Raw genomic sequence first — 17,502 nt, 5'->3', positions numbered from 1 at the left:
ACTAGCCATTATTTTTTATCACCATATTGAGCTGTTATGTGCTTGTAAAGTTGTAAATCTTGTATTACAATGGGGAAAGGTGAAATCACTTTGTTCTAGTATCTACTATCTAGACTGGGGATGTAATTGTGTCATTCACTTCTCCATCAATGGCTTGTCGGGAGAACAATTATATTCGAGTAGGAGTATTGTTATCACCTGTGGGAGCATAAAAACAAAACTTGAACATCGACGTTTGGTTCAGCACATTTAAAGATTTGCCCTGCAATAGAAAGGAAATGAATCCCATATAGGAGCAGGAACTGAATCTAGTGATTGATCTACAAGGTTTCCGATGTATCTGAAACATATTCAAATTTACATTACACTTTTTAAGCACAATTCAGTGCTTTAATCAGTGGCTTTCACTTACATTGTGGTAAAGGTCAACTTGCTGTGGTTCATCTGAAATATCCTCAAAATTTACATAACTCAGCAGTCCAATCAATGAAAGAACTAGGGACTCACTTTGTGCTGTCAAGATTTACACATGTTACGGATATTCTAGAAATTTCAAACAGAGCTAGATCATGTTTTTGTATGGCTTTTCGCAGATATTTGCAAAACTTTCAAGCAGCCTTGAATTCTCCAAACTTGTGTTTTTCTTCATGTAGCGGCTTAAAAACATGATCTAGCTCTGGAAATGCATACAAAAGCACGAGTTGAAGGAGATCCATGACAAGCTGTTTCAGACAAACAGATGACTGCCAAGCACAAACAATATCAGAAAACTTGCAGTTGTCCTCTTGTTATATTGATGAAATAGGAACAGGATAAAAAAGATTCTAATAAATCAATTACTTGTGCAGCTACTCGACGCTAAATATTTCACATGGTTTATAGATTTCATTCCATAATAAAATGCATCATATGTACTAGTAGATGTTTCTCAAATAATAAAACCCCACAAAAGCAGCAAAAATAACATCCACTGGACAAGCAGTACCACACAGGAGAGGTAACTCAGGTAAGTTAAAATACCAAATGACAATCAGAAAGATATTTTATTACACATCTTATTAGAGAGAAATTTACTTTACCTCAAATATCCAATTATATAACTTAAGGCTATAATTGACAATATCAGAAAGCTGAAAGCTTAACAACATGACACAACAAGACAGCCGAGAAACGGAGGGAACTGGGAAGTAACCCCAGATACCAAGATGGAGTCACTGGTTCCACAAAACAATTCAATTAATCAATCATTCAACTTCCTCTACTTAAAAAGCCAATTTTAGGGTTTAAAGTATCTATAATAATTGATAACTCCCATAAATCAACCACCCCCAGAGGACAAGCAAGGAGCATACTTTCCCTAAGTCGAATGGAGAAAGGCTAAGTTCTGGCAATCTATAGCCACTCGTCAAATTGAAGTGTCCTTCAGCAATCATTATTTTTTTTTCTTTAAGTAACCTTGATATATTAATTTATTTCATTTACTTTCTTATTTTTATTTTTTGCATAGACGAATTATCCTGAAAGTGATGAAAACCACTTATTTGCTATAATTATATAAACCTTCCCCCATTTCAAAGGTGGACTTTAACTTTCATGCGAACTAATGAACTGCATTGTCGAGACGACGGGACTTGATAGCAAAGTAGCCAACAGAGGGAAAAAAAAAAAAAACATTCAGAGGAATTCATGCTTCAAAGACAGATTAAGGTTTTACCGTCTTTTTAATTTTTTTATACATGCTCATGTCCACAGCAATACAAATTAGCATGCCTCGATGCACACATTACCGTTACGCCTGGTTTAGTCATACTTTTCATTTGAGCATCTCGTGATACAGGTAGGAGAATTACTCAGCCAAAGATGCAGGAGAGATTAAAATTAAATGTACAGCACGAACAATATTTCTCCAACTACAATAAATTACCTGGAGAAAGTAATACAGATCCTTAGCACACTGTTCATACTCCTTACGGCCAACAATGCTTACAACAGCGGCAGGAGCATTATCTGAAACAAAAATTCAGGTTTTGATCATCTCACAATGCATGATAATACCCAGGTGTGCTCATACATTTCTATTATATAACTTACCAATCATTAGCTCATAGACAAATTTGGCACGTCTATCAGCTTCCTCCTCTTGAAGCTCAGCATTATTCTCAAAATTCTCTGCCTTTGGTGATGACATCCCATCAGGAGGCTGGCCATGAGAAGAATTCTGAGACGGGCTATCAGTGGTAGGTGGTTTTTGTCTATTAGGATGCTTTGTGATGAATATTCCATCTGGCCAAAGTATCTGCATACAAGTTTATTTCCAAGTGTTAAGTGTCTTTAAGTTCATTTCCAAGTATTAAACATCTACTTAATGACAGAGACGATGACAACTTCAGCAAATCAGATAAAGACTGTAAATCAGAAGACACATAATTATTCGTAACTCATGGCCATTGTTTTTAAAGAGAGGTGACACATTTCCCGTTAATCTTATTCAGAAATATTTGCACTTGTAATTCTGGATGGACATTCCAGAGGTTGCTTATAACCTTGCTTTCACTTGTTGGGCACCTCTCTCCTAGCTATCGTACATACATTCTAAGCCCAGCTAAACTCATTCTTTTTTAATAGAATGGAGCGGAGAGGAACGAAAAAGAGCTTGCTATTATTCACTGATGATAGCTTCATCCGTAAACAAGTAAATAAAGTTTTGCCTCATAGCTCAGGCATAATGACACAATAAACAATTCGTGCGGCAACAAACTGTACATATCCTCCAACAAATAATATATATCCCCAACAACCTTTACGTATCCTGTATCAAATAACACATATCCTCCAACAAGTTATACATATCCTCTATCAAATAATACATAACCTCCACCAAATACTACATATCATATATACTTGCCGCATAAATTCTTAGGTGCGGCTTGCCGCACCCAATACCTTCTAGTGGAGAAAGGATGTTAGTAATATTCTAAAATCTGTGCAGACAGATGGGACAACCCTTACCACTGTACCCTATTTTAGGCAGATACCACTTTCCTTCCTACCATTCTTCCATCCTTCTCTCCCAATCCAGTATGAATCAATATCTTAACCCCACACTACAAAAGACAACACGTGAACACATAGTTTCAAAGAAACACATGCAATATCAATCTTACAAAAAATGCCCGAAAAATAGCAATGAATATTTTTAGCCATGAATTTTGAGGAAACTAAGAGAAAGTCGCCTGCGTTGGTTCAGGCATGTAAGATGGAGACCCCAGGGTGCACCGGTACGAAGAGTGGGATCATGGAGAAATTAAACCAGGTAGAGGGAGACCGAAAATAACTTGGTTGGAAGGAGTTAAGAAGGATATGAAGCATATGGATTTGCATGAGAATGAGGTATTTGATTGTGAGGGATGGAGAAAGAAGTTTTTTGTTGATGACTACACGGAATAATCACTTTTGGTTCATGTAGCTGACCCCACTTATGGGATTAAGGCTTTGATTAATTGATTGACTTCTCAGGAAACATAGTATCCAAAGGGACTCTAGTATCGACTTTTCAATTCGCTGGTTCCACCCAATGATCCATTTGTGTTCTATGATGTTCAACAATTCCCTATGCTCCACCAGTCACAGAAATTTTCAGTATTAAGTCACCATAAAGATTTGTTGGCATAAATCAGAATTTTGTTGTCAAATATGTATAAAATGTAGCAGAAATCATGGCAGGCAAACTCAAGCACTCAATGCTTAACTAGAAAGGTTTTCTTATCCCTCCCACGGCCCCGCCTTATTATCTAGGCGGCATCATATTCAGATGTAATACATTTGACATTAGGAAAGATAATATTAGCTTTAAATGTGTTACCAGACACTGCTTTAATGCCTCTAATTCAAACAGTGGAACACCTGCTATTCACAGGGAGAAGCTTATCATGCATATGAGGAAATGGGTCTACATTAATATGATACTTAGCATCGAGCAAGAACCTCATATAATAATTTTGACGCCGGGTTCTCCCTACACATTTCATATATGCTACTCCTTATAACAGAAAACAGGTGAGAACTCACCCTAACTGATTTCACAGACAGAAAACTCAAACTGCAGATGCTTTTCATATATGCTATAAGCTTATACAGTGGACAGGTGAACAAGCAAAGGTCACTCTATCCAATTTCAGACAAAAATCGCACCACAGAAGCTTGACAAAATGTTGACAATATTACAATAAACAGAAGCTGCATAGAATGTAATATAGTAAATACAATAAGCTTGTCCTAGCATGTTCCTGCTCTGCGTGACTTGCACAATTTTTTAAAATGCAATGACAGGTTAAGCAGTAGCATATGAATACTAGAACGTTTACAAATTCAGAAGTCCAGGTAAGTAAGAGTCCTTTAGTCAATTCAATTCGGTTTAATATATATCTGTAAATAATTACTGCATCAAAGTAAGCCATGCTCATTTAATTACCTAATAGGGAACTTGTTAAGCACATCCCAGGAAAAAGCGGGGGTGCTGGTGGAACCTATTCCTATATTACACCACTAAACAGGATGATTGACCCATTGAGTGACATAAGATAGAGCAGCAAGAGCCTGCAACCTTGCACTAATGGATTATTGCAAAGTAATAGGTGTAGAACCCAGGATCTTGAGGGTTTGTTATTAAACAGGCAGGAACAAGGAAGCCATTATTCCAGAAAGAAGTTCCTTATTAATATACTGGGATGTCACATAAACAAGTTCCAATATTTCCCCCTTTATTCACGAGCAACATTTCGGCCATGGAGTTGCCAAAGAAATCTGAGAAAACAACAATCCAATCCTCATGCCAGCCATGGAGTTGCCAACCAGAAAGAAAGGGCAGGTAAAATCCTTATTATTAATATTACTAACCCTTCTACTTTCTAGTGACTAGTACTACTGGCCCAAAAGGCTATCTAATTTTCTGGCTTTATCAATCAAAGTGCAATTAAGGTTACAAACTTACTAATTACTATCAGCACCCCTATTTGCTTAAAAACAACTCCATGCTTGCAAGGTGATGGTGGTTATTAGAATGGTTTACGTTTTTATTACTTTAGAGAGACCAATTGATCAAAAATAACGTGATGAGATTATAGTGAGTGATCCCAGGAAATACAAAATGTTGATTTTTTTGTTAGACAGCATACAACAATAAGAACAGGAGACTGCTCCACTACTTTAGCCCTACATTGGCTTCAAAATTGGCAAGGAATCCCTACATCACACGCATAATTAACACTAGGACAATGACATTGAGATTTCATTAAACACAATTAAAGAAATAACTTATCAGAACTCGAATTAGTAAGCATCTGTAACCAATACTCTTCCACCATTCTACAGACATTACAACATTCAAAAAAGCTAAGACAAATGTTGTAAGTTCATGATACATAAAAAGAAGAAAATTTCTTACCTGCTCAACTCGTCTAATCCCTGAAGCAATTACAGATCCCCTGCGTAAACGCTGGATCTTCTCAACCAACCAATCATCAAGTGCATCACCCATCCCGAGCTGCAACACTTGTTTGGCCACCCAAAAAGCCTTCCGCCTATCATATAGCACAAAAATAGGAGAGGATATGCTTACACATGAAGCAACATACAATCTTGGGCCCAAAAGTAAAGTACGGTAGTATTATAAGATTCCTAGAATACCTGATCCAAGCTCCTTCTTGCAGCTGAAACACAGTATCTACCAAATCCAATATGGGGACACTCAGATTTGGTGGCACCCACTGAAATCAAAGGAAGTCAGTCAGTGAACCAATGAAATAGAAAGAAAAGAAAAAAAAGAAATGAAAGAACCCAAAAAAATCAGACTTAATAGCAGAACATAGTAACTAGGCCGGTTTTAAAATACCAATACGAGTCTTCCACAGCAACATACTTGATTTTCACTCAATTTTTTTCCATACAAAGTAATGATGATTAAATAAAGACGTCAGTAAGTTCAATTGTTAGTACCTCCATAGGAATCGTTGGATCATCAGACGTATCTCCTTCTCTTCCAATATTTTGCCGCTGATCACCTTCATTCCCCTTTCTTTCAATATTCTGAATTCTGTTATCTGAATCTCCACCTGAACTCTCCACAAGTTTCCCAAACTCTTTAGGCTTTTTTCGGGGTAATTGATCTTTGTTATCAGATTCTGCATGATTACTCCTAGGTTGTAAGTGATTCACTTTTGGGCCACCAATACAGGACATACTCGCACTGTTTTCTTGTGGCTTAACTGAAATATTCCATAGTAGCAACACCAAGTAAAAGTAGTCAGGAAAAGTATGAAAATTAAGGGTGGATAATTTTTGTTTCAAATTGTTTTAAAAGAGTGAAAACTAACTACTCCATCTATTTTCGAAAATGTAATCCTTGACTCTTGTTTCTAAAAGTGGTGAGTGGGTATAAGGAAACGGTATATAATGTAAGAGAGAATGTTGGAAAAGGTGGATCAATGCAAGAAAAAGGTAGATAAAGTAAAAGAGTGTGAAAGATGAATGGGTGTAAAAAAAAGGTGAATAAAGTAAGAGAGAGTGTGTGAAAAGGTGGGAGTATAAGAGAATTTTGATAAAGTAAAAGAGAGTCTGAAAAGGTGTAATATTGTGGGGTAGGACGGTAAAATATGTTTGCCAAAATTAGAACCTTTTTTTGAAACGGATACATCAAATAAATTCACCTCAAAATGGAAAGTAGGAACATCAAACGAAAACAAAGTGAGGTTCTTTTCCATTCAATAAATTCAATCATAAAGTCTCTACAAGTTGATAAGTAAAAATTTATTTGAAAATAAACAATGAGAGAGATCTAGTAGAGGTGATCAACAGTGGCCCCAGAAAAAATTGTGTTCGGGCAACCCTAAAAATGTATTCAAGCCTGCCAGAAAAACCTGAAAAGCCCACTTCTTTGGCACAAGATTTTGAACTAAGGCCTAGCCGATTTTTATCACCGCTAGAATCTAGCAAGATCCCACATAAGTATAACCATGTTTTTTCTTATTTATAAATCACAACACCAAGTCAAAGTTGAGTTTGTAAATAGTGTCAAAAGTCAACATGTCAACAACTGTGAAACATATGATTTTAATCATTTTGTTATTTATTGAAAAATATGATTAAATGAGAATGTGTGATGTGGAAGGTGAGAAATCTCAACCTCCCCCCCCCCCCCCCCACCAAATAAAAAAAGCAATAGAAAATCTATTACAGCTAAAGTTTTTCTCATTTGTGCTGAACATCTAGAGAAGAAAAAAAGGTCAAATATACTTTATTGATAAAGAAATAATTCACCTGAAAATGTCTCAACGATGGAAAAGGCACTGGAAAATGTGTACGTCTGTACAATCAACAAAAGTTTTAAGAGCTCATAAACAGAACAAAGGCAAGTTGTAACACAAAGTTTTAGAAATAGCAAACCTGAGAGTCAATGCTTAGGAAATCCCATACATCAATCGATCCTGAAATAGTTGGAAGCTGCATGAGCTTCTGAGGAACAAGCAAAAACATGAAAGAGTTACTAAAAATTTAAAGGAAGAAAACGATTAGAAATAAAGTGATTTAGCAAGAGGAGCTTAAATAAAGAGACAGTATGACGCTAGTCCTCGGTAAACTATTGCTCGAAACATGCAGGCATAGTCGCAGATAGTGTGCTGCAACAACCAGCATGATGACATTGTATTACATAGCAATCAGCTAGGTAAGCAGAACTACTCCAACAAACCAAGTAACAAATCTGCGTAATCAATCTATGCAATAAACTCCAACCTAATGAAAAAATTATGAATGGCAGAAGAATACAAGAAAAAAGGTACAGGAGGAAAGAGCACAAAACCTTCAGATACTGATCAAGCAATTTACAGCGTTCTTGAATTACAAGCACATCAAGACCAGTTGACAGAAAATGTTTCGGCGGCAAATGAAGATTATACTCTGGATATTCTTTCAAACGTCGATGTAGCTCCTCAAAATGTCGATATCTATCAAAGGCAAACTATTTTAGCTAATGAAAGGAGTTGCAAAGTTGACAATGTCACAATCCAAAGTATTAAGTACCTTCTTTTGATCGACCAACTGTTTCTTTCAGCATCTATGACTGATATGGAATATACAGCAAAGGTTTTGGAGCTACTTGTAACAATATTTGCACCCAAAACCTGTAAAGAATGCATAGCCATCAAAAAGTATATACATTAATATTTATAATCCCTAAAAAGAAGCCGGTGATCACCATAAATACCTCACATCTCAGCTTGAAAAATGTATCACCTAAGAATGCAGTTTGTGAGGAGCTAACAGATGATGTAAAGCTTCCAGGTAATAATGAAGCAGACGAAGAAGCAGTAGTTCCGCTCTGAAGTCTACCCATAATCTCCATGTCATAATCATCACTAGAGTCATCATCTTTCTCGTTAGGTTTCAAAGGATGTACATCTTGTCCATCTCCTGGTAAGAAGCTTGTCCTCTCAACCTCTTGCCACAATGGCACCTTTTGACTGCCTAATCTAGACCTTTTCCGACCACTTTGTTGTCTATGCAATTTTTGGTGCTGCCTTCTATTACCCTTTCCCTTCTTTCCCTCTAAGCCCTCGAGTGGATGGTGAATATGAGAGACACCGGAACTCCTATTAGTTCTACCATCCCATACTTTGGTGGTTGGAGAATCTAGACCCGTGACTCTATTTTCTTCATCACCTGAGGAACTTTGACTACTGCTTAGCATATCTGTCTCGTCTAAAGACATGTTGTGCTCATCATCTTCATCAGATGTAAGAGGAGGTGGAGTCAACATGTTACTATCAGCATGGATGTACATGGTTTCAGACTGGGGCCTCATATTGGAAACAGGAAGAATATTACCTCTCTCTGCAGATACAATATTCCGTCCACTTTCCTTCTGTTTTGCAAAGGCTTTTGAAGAATTAACTGCATCAGATCTCCTTATCGAAGACTCTGGATGAACATGATTCACTGTTTGAGCGTCTTTATCATTGTAATCTCTCCCTTTTGACCACATATTTTCAAAATGTTCAGGAGCAAGAGCCTGTTTCTTCTTGCGAGAGAAATAATCCAGCATATCACCCCATTCACCTCCAGAGCTTGATCGATCAATATGATTACCAGCTGCAGCTGTAGAGCCTAAAGGCAGAGAACTCCAAGAACGGGTAGATCGAGTATCAACTGACAGTAAAGGATCCTTAGAAGCATCTTCACTATGCACCTTCTCTCTGTCAAGTTTATCCATAGACTTTGTAGACTGGCTGCTCTTAAGCTGAACAAGTTCAACGCCCGAGACAGATGGATCTGGAAACGGAGAAAAGTCATCAGAAGTACCTCCATTTTGCTTTGGTAGCGAAGAATTGTTTTTTGATGCAGCTTCTCCATTTTTCTTTCTCGCAGATATCACTACTTGTTCAATTCTTTCATTAATGAATCTACAACAGCATCAAGAAAAAAAAAAACAAAATTAAGTAAGAATATGACCTTAACATCAACAAACAATACAGTGCAGATCCGGCAAAAGAGATGTTTGTGAGAGATTGATACACATCGCTGGAACACAAACCAGAAATCCTCATATAAACAAAAGCAAAACACAAAAATACAATCTTCAAACTGCTCAATTCCTTCAGTACCTTGGGTTGGCCAGATTCAACACTGGTCGAAACACAGCACAAGCAAGAAGCTCTCGAGAAACAGAACGGAAGAAAGAACACTGCAGATCCTCAGGTTTGAAAGTAAGAGATAAAAGACCGTCCATTATGTGCTGCAAAACCTGTTTATATAATATATTTATTTAATTCATGTGGCAAATCATATTTGACCCCAAAGCCAGCCACAAATTATAAATAAATTTCAATTTTAGAAGATAAACAAAAGACTAGTGTCATGCAAGAAAGAGAAAACAATAGCAGGACAGCTTTCCCTCCCCACCCCCCAACACACTCCACAAAAAGAATGTATATTTGCACAATGCCCCCCAATCCCACGATAATCAGTAACAGACAATCCCTTAAAATTCTAGCTGCACATGCCTACAAAGATTTTAAATAATTAAGAGTTTGGTAGGAAATCAATTTCAAAATCCTTTCCTACGCTGCAAAACCAGTTATATGATATATTTTTTAAATACATATGGCAAACTCAAGATGCATATTTGATCCCAAGCCCCAGCCCCCAAATTATGAACAAATTTCAACTTTAAAAGATAAACAAAAGACTTGTGTCCTGCAAGAAAGATAATACAATAGCAAGACAACATCTCCTCCCCTCCCCCCCCCCCCCCCCCCCCCCCCCCCCCCCCAAAAAAAAAAAACAAAAAAGATTTTATATTTACACAATGCCCCCCAATTCCACAGTAATCAGTATCTAAAACAGAAGTTAAATGACAATGAGTTTTGTAGGAAATCAATTTCAAAGTCCTTATGCAATGGGACAGTTGGGCATATATTTTTGAGTATACTAAGGCAGTGCCATTTCTCTCTAGTCTCCAGCTATTTAAGTAACATATATAAAAGAAAGTTTTATTCATGGGGAGTATTGAATGACTATTCATATTGTTGCTGTTGTACAAGAGAATTTTCACATTGTTAAGGCTTACCAGAATAGAAGGATACAGCATAACATGGTAATTCATACTACATGACTCAAATCTGCCCTCAAGAATATCTATCCCAGCTCTAATCTCTCCAATTCTCTTTTTTCACCCATTAGGAATTTTCTTTCAGTTCACCATGTATAAGTTACAATTAAAGTGTAAAAATTGCATAAATTTAATTACTATCTTTTCCCATCCCTTATCTGCACACTACTTTAGATCCATGGCTATAATTATGAAAGTATAGAGTTTTTTTAGGTAAGACCCAATCTCAACAAGATTTCATTATAAGAAATAAATACTATAGTAATATCTAAAAGAGTGAATAGTAAAAAGAATAAGGACAAGCTGTACTCTAAACAAAATATTAGGGTGCTGATATTTCCAAGGCGAAAAAGATCACTTCAAAGGCAAATAATCTACCTGCTGCCCATAATATTTGAGAATCTGAATATGTCAAACTATTTGATTCAATGAAATAATTTGTTGCCTATAATGTTAGTAGTTAAATATTCCAATTAAAATCTTTCCAACTCCAACTACTATTCTCATCAAAATCTGCAATAAATTATATTATTCACCATCATAGACTTGTCCCAATTTGAAATAGAGAAGCATCATTGAAACGTTTTAAGTATCAAGTGCCTATACATGAGTCAAATAATTTTTATCCAACCCATGATGAATAGGCACTAAATTCAATTGATCTTAATGCTGCTGTTTGGCTAGATTAATTGTTCTTCATTTCTTATCATGTCAGTGATTTTATACTCCTTTAGTTATTAATTTATTATTAGTTTTAATGATATACTCGTTTAGTTTGACATTAACATTTGACTAACTACAGCTTTGTACATCTTTTGGCGTTATGCATATGAATCGTATAATATAGAACTCCTCGGACATACGCTAAATTTCTCCAGAGAATGATGACTAGTTATGTTTATCATCTGCTATTTTTTAAACCTTAATAATTTAAACTTTGATTTTTCCCCATCTTCAGTTGATTAATGATCCAATGCATTTTGTTTTTCTTTTTTTTTAATAAAAAAAATAAATAAAAAATAAATAAATAAATAAAAAATTAAAAAATTAAAAAAAAAAATTATATAAATGTTAGACCATTTTTGTAGCAGTTGGAAGTTTTGGTTTTATAACCATAGCAATCATCATATTTTTGATCAAGTTTTGATACTCGTATTGATTATTAGAATGCATATGTGCATACATTTAGTAATTTAGTATATGCGGAGATGCAGATCATTTGCTGATTTGGTGTATGCAGGAATCAAGTAATTAAGTTGTTATTGGCAACAAAATATTATTAGAAGATAACAAAGTATTTCATCGAATTAAATAGTTTGACATATTTAGATTCTCACAGATTACGGGCAGCATATACATACTTTGCTTTGGAAGTGATTTTTTTGCCTCGGCAATAACAGCACCCAAAAATTTAAGTAAAGATGAACCCGATTTCTTTGAACTTACCTAATCGAATGTGTCTTGAAATCCCCAGCCACCTAGCCCACGACGACACTAAATAAGTGATTCTATCTCACAACAAATCAAAAGAAAAAGAAACTTTTGAAAGGACCTGTGAGATTCCAACCACGCACACTACAGAATTGTCATGAAAGCATTGTGCCACAACAACTTCTTATCCTTACCCTTACAAAACCCCTAGAAACAAATCTGCAGCAGACAGCAAAACCATAACCTCTAAAGGGTAAACACAAAATTCCTCGAGCAATACAAACAACCTCCTCTATAAGTTATCCGCCATTTCAGTATAAATAAATATGTTAGCAAAACTCACTATTAACACATTAAGTCAGGCAGATAACCAATAAAGTAAAATAACAAATATTGGCAATTGCTATTAAAGCATGGCATCAGCATAAGCCTTCAAAACACTAAAGTCCACTAAAGGATTGTACACCTGGGAAACAACCTCTCAGGGACAACCATATGTCACTCTAGGAGAGCTTTGAGCATCCGACCATTTAGATGCAGCCAATTTTGTTCAGAATGACTTGATGTCAAAGGGACATTGATTATTGAGGAAACTGCAACAACTTTGACAGCACTTTCCCAAAGCCTAGAACTCCTCCTACAGCCCAAAACACCAGATCCCAACTCACAAGATAGTCTTTGAAATTAAAACTCAGCAGTTTCAAAGTAGCACCGCAACAAAAATCACATCTTCCTCCTCGTGTCATCTATTACATAATGGTGACTCGCGTATCATCACAAGTTCAACGTTACATCTATTATTTTTGCCATATTGGCCTAAATGTTTTGCTAATATATTATAAAGTTTATGAAGCATGATGTTTTGAAAAATTATATTATGTTGTAAAAAATGCAAGAAGATTAAGTCCATTAATGCGAATACTTCGAAGAATTTCATGCCGTGTTAGCCACGATCCATTCTATTTCTAACCATCTGCTACAAGCCATATGTATTACAACACAACCGATATTGAGTTCAGCAAGTCCATATTTCAATGTTAGTTGTCTACAAGATAAGGTTTGTTTGCATGGATAGTAAATTATCACATTATGTGAATCTTTTTTGGATAATTTGGTACCAGATATATACATACATCACTGAGAAGAGTACCTTATGTTCAGACTCAGTAGAGAATAAAAGTGGATGTAATTTATCCTCAGAGGCCATGACTAGTTTTAGCTCCATATCCCGTTGATTAAAAGAAAGTGACGCCAAGTTCTTCTTAATCTTTGCTTGGCATACACGAAAAAGCTCCAGATGCTTACAGATCAGGTGGATTACATCCCTGCAACATAATATTATATTATTTGCAGTTTATTATTGAAATTAACGGACATGAATACATAAAGTGTTGATGCAAGTAAATACCTCATCAGAAGATCAATGAGATTAATATGTTTCATGCGGTATGCAATTTCTCCTAAAACGCCGTTCATTAATTGCACAAGTTCCTCTGGACCATCCCGATCAGGGGTTAGTTTAGAATACCAGAGATCTGTGACCCATTCAGAAACTATATGTCTAGTAAATTGGTCAATTGCAACCTCAACAGGAAGGGAATTAACTTTCCCTCTCCATTGATCCTTCTTCACAGCAGTTTTAGGTACATCAAGAAGCTTCTCCTGAATTGTACTCTTTTCAGTATTCCTGTTATTGTAAGCTGCCTCTTTTCTCCGAGACTCAAAATCCAATGAAAAATAGCGGAAGATAATGACTAGGACAGCCGCAGCAGGCAGGTTCACCCAAACTGAGGTGCTTGTCACTTCATTAAGAATGCAAAACAATTAATAGCAGAATATAAGTGTGCTTAAAAACATAGCAATGACAAGAAGATTTAATCAACTTTGCTAATTAGTAACAGCAATAACATTTAAGCTTCCAGCATCCACTACGAAGTTCTTCATTAAGAACTAGGTTAGTCATCCGTACAAGTGTTGTGACTGATACATTATGTACACATCCAAATGTCAGATATGTCAAGGTTTAAATTATGGGTGTGGGGATTGGGGACCCTATCCTAGAATTGGACAAGAGATGTGAAATATACTTGAATGTTCTTTCACATCATATTCACAATTGCATGAATACATATTATAGATTTACTTGCATGCTAATTTTGAATGAGCTCTTATCAAAAGCACTCTTCTGGCACATAGCACATAATTTTTTTTTTTTTTTTTTTTTTTTTTGCTTTCCCTCTTTCCTTGCAATTTTAATACACAAATATGTGGATCGGGATAAGTGAGGTGTCACAATGGAATTTAAAGTGTTGGATATAAGGATTTGTCAAATAAAAACCTCTCCTAAGCTAAAAAAACCAAGCATTTACCAGTGAGTGAAATCAGCTTTTTAAGTTACTTCCATAGTGTCAAATCTCACAAGCACGACTTTTGGTTCAAAGACATCCCAGTAGATAAAAGCCTAAATATTAAACTACTATTACTCAAGGAAGAGTGTCATCAAGTTGTATTATTAGAAAAAACTTATTTCAAACAACTTATCAACAAAAATTTCTTGAAAGATAAAATATGATTATGAGTTTTCCAAACACACGTAAGATGGGTTTTGCTGGTAGTGGAGTAGAAAAGGGTAAATCTCCATAGAAGGGGAAGAGGGGGGGGGGGGGGGGGGGGTGGAACCTCTCTCTTGCTGTATACATGAGAGAGCAACTAAATTAAATTGATCTAATTCTGGTGAGACATAACAAAAGTTTACAACCATCCGTGAACATATAGCAAAAACGAACAACTTGGATACTTATGAACAGAAATAAAGGAAAACGTCGTATCATAAATAGGCACGAAGCTTTGTAAAATCAATTTTAAACATATTTGGGCGTAAGAAAAAAAAAAGAGAGAGAATATGGAAAAAAAAAAATAATACGTAAATGTGGCTTTTTTGAGAACATAGAGTATGCCATTGTATTTCAATATTGAGTAGCTAGGAAATTTTTGTTAGGACAATATTGCATTTGATATTAAGTAAGAAATTAGTATTAATAGGAAAGTATTAAACTTGATCTACAATATACACCAAGCAAGATTATGGAGTAATAAGAGTTACATATGATAACCATGTATAAATCACTAGTTTTATTAAAATTACAGAATCCAAATTTAAGTAATTATATACTTGACCACTACCATAACTATGAACCTCAACAACCAAACACTATTTTTTCCTTCAACTCGTGCATCACACATATTTAGAAGCTAGTCTAGCTACATGTAAAAGGAATGAGAAAGATATGGTCAATCACATACCTTGAAAAAAGCGTAATATAGCATAAAAACAATTATATGTTCAAATATGTCATAATAGGAAGCAACAAAAAAGTTTGCTCGGTATCCTAAAGCTATTCAAGAATTCAATAAGTGATAAAAAGAATACCATAAAAATAATACAATCTTCCGTTGCATAGACTCACCATAAGAATCAAACTCCTTAGAAGCATCCAACAGAAATTAGTCAATTTTTTTTCCTATCTGAAAATTCCTATTATGTATCAGTAAATCAATTTATATACTCTAGTATCCACGTCCATGAACGATAACATGTAAAAGTATAGAAGGAAAATTCGAAAGATACAACCATCATATAACACAATAAACACATTAAATGCCCAATTAATGATAAATGGAGCAAATCATTTAACATAAACTCTTTGAAACATAAAAATCAGATATCTTGCTTCCTGCAATCCATGATTTTATATTGTAAAGGCTTATCTTATCACTATTTCCAAACTATAAAGTAACGTTTCTCCGTCTCAAATGATTTTCTCCCGGGTATTTCAATTCTACCCGAAACCAATTCTAGTCACAACTAATAGACCGTTAAAATTGGAATGAGACTTTCATAATCCGCGAAATATTTAAATTAAATAATTTGTATTCCATTCCATCATATCACAAAATATGCACTATTCTCAAATTACTTGTCAACTTTGATCACCGATGCAATAACTCACAACACGTTTCCCTTCCAAATCTCTCCAACAATGGAGGGATTCGGTTTATTAAAGGGGGAAGATTATGGGTCCTTCCATTTCCCTCCCCGTTCCTCCTTGCATTAAGTATCCAAACAAAAAATGTTGTATCCTTCCTTTTCACCGATGCAATAACTCACAACATGTTTTCCTTCCGAATCTCTCCAACAATGTAGGGATTCGGTTTATTAAAGGGGGAAGATAATGGGGCCCCCTTCCATTTCCCTCCCCATCCCTCCTTGCATCAAGTATCCAAACAAAGGATGGTGTATCCTTCTTTTTCTCTTCTCTTCTCTTCTATTCCTTTTCCTCCAATTTTCTCTATCGAAACATAGTGTAAAAGGCAATCATACATAAAATGCACGAAGTATAAGCAGTATAATCCTAAACCCGAAACGAATTACAATCACGGCAGTGTCCCAAACTCCGAACACGCAAGTAAAACATAGAAGTATCATTAAAAGCGACAATTACTCAACAAAATCAAGCAAGCAAAAATCAGTAGAAGCTAATCGAAAGCGAAAAAACTCTGGAACTAGCAAAGATTGAGTGAACTTACAGGACATGAGGTAAGAAAGACCAACAACACATATCGAAAGAATGACAATTCGCTTCTTAGCTTCTTCAACCAAGTCACGAGTAGTCACCAACCGCCTCTGCGACTGCGAACTCATTTCCACTCCTAATTTACCATTCCAATCTCAATTGAATTCTACAAACATCTCTGAAATCAATCAACAATTCATACTAGAATCCAAAATTAGCAAAATGCTGGAAATTTCAAGAAATTTACTCATAATCAGCAGAAATTGATCAGCAAAAACACGAAGATCAATTGAAAATTGCTGACAAAAATTGAAACTAGGGAAAAAGCGATGAAATCGAAGAATTACTAGGGAAGAATAAGCAAATTTGGGGGAAATTTGAGAAATTGATGATCCAATTAAACGCGCGGAATGTTAGGTTTGGAGAATTTGTTTCTCTAAATTGAGTGTGAAAGTTACGAAATGGGGAATTTGGCTAGAAATTTCAACTACCCAGTGTGTTCTGTATTCATATATACTAGTCTTCTGGCCCGTGCAATACACGGCTTGTTCATAGAAAATTGTATTGAGAGATGAGTGAGAAAATATCAATAAATAATTATGAGTGTAATATGTAAATGAAAACATAATTAAAGAAATAAAAATTTTGGGACTTTAATTGAAATGATACTTAATAGAAAAAAGATGGAGGGACTAAAATCAAAGAGAGAAATTAAAAAGGTTGAATTAAAGAGGGGAGATGAAGATGAAGTGTTTAATGAAAGAGTTAAGAAAAATTGTATAATCAAAAATAAAAAATGTAATACGACATGTGGCACGTTGAGCTGAAGAAGAA

The 17,502-nt window shown here is 35.4% G+C and overlaps 1 protein-coding gene across 2 annotated transcripts; it reads right to left on the bottom strand.

Annotated features, from left to right (window-relative positions):
• Window positions 1–275: 275 nt before the first annotated feature.
• LOC145586115 (uncharacterized) lies at window positions 276–17,130 on the bottom strand. Of its 2 annotated transcripts, XM_081642860.1 has the most exons (16): window positions 16,682–17,130; window positions 13,503–13,896; window positions 13,245–13,419; window positions 9,657–9,796; window positions 8,881–9,455; window positions 8,261–8,778; window positions 8,077–8,177; window positions 7,856–8,000; window positions 7,441–7,509; window positions 7,315–7,360; window positions 5,995–6,263; window positions 5,686–5,765; window positions 5,444–5,579; window positions 2,092–2,296; window positions 1,925–2,007; window positions 276–743 (listed from the first exon to the last, which is right to left on the bottom strand). In XM_081642860.1, exons 1-16 carry the CDS (start codon window positions 16,794–16,796, stop codon window positions 609–611), a joined length of 3,186 nt encoding a protein of 1,061 aa, XP_081498986.1. In that variant the 5' UTR covers window positions 16,797–17,130; the 3' UTR covers window positions 276–608. The 2 variants fall into 2 exon arrangements, with proteins under 2 accessions (XP_081498986.1, XP_081498985.1); XM_081642859.1 differs by having other exon boundaries at window positions 8,261–9,455.
• Window positions 17,131–17,502: the final 372 nt, after the last annotated feature.

The sequence above is a fragment of the Chenopodium album genome, chromosome 16, assembly GCF_948465745.1.
Source record: "Chenopodium album chromosome 16, dcCheAlbu1.1, whole genome shotgun sequence".
Classification (NCBI taxonomy): Eukaryota; Viridiplantae; Streptophyta; class Magnoliopsida; order Caryophyllales; family Amaranthaceae; genus Chenopodium; species Chenopodium album.
This window is presented reverse-complemented; position numbering and strand designations above follow the sequence as displayed.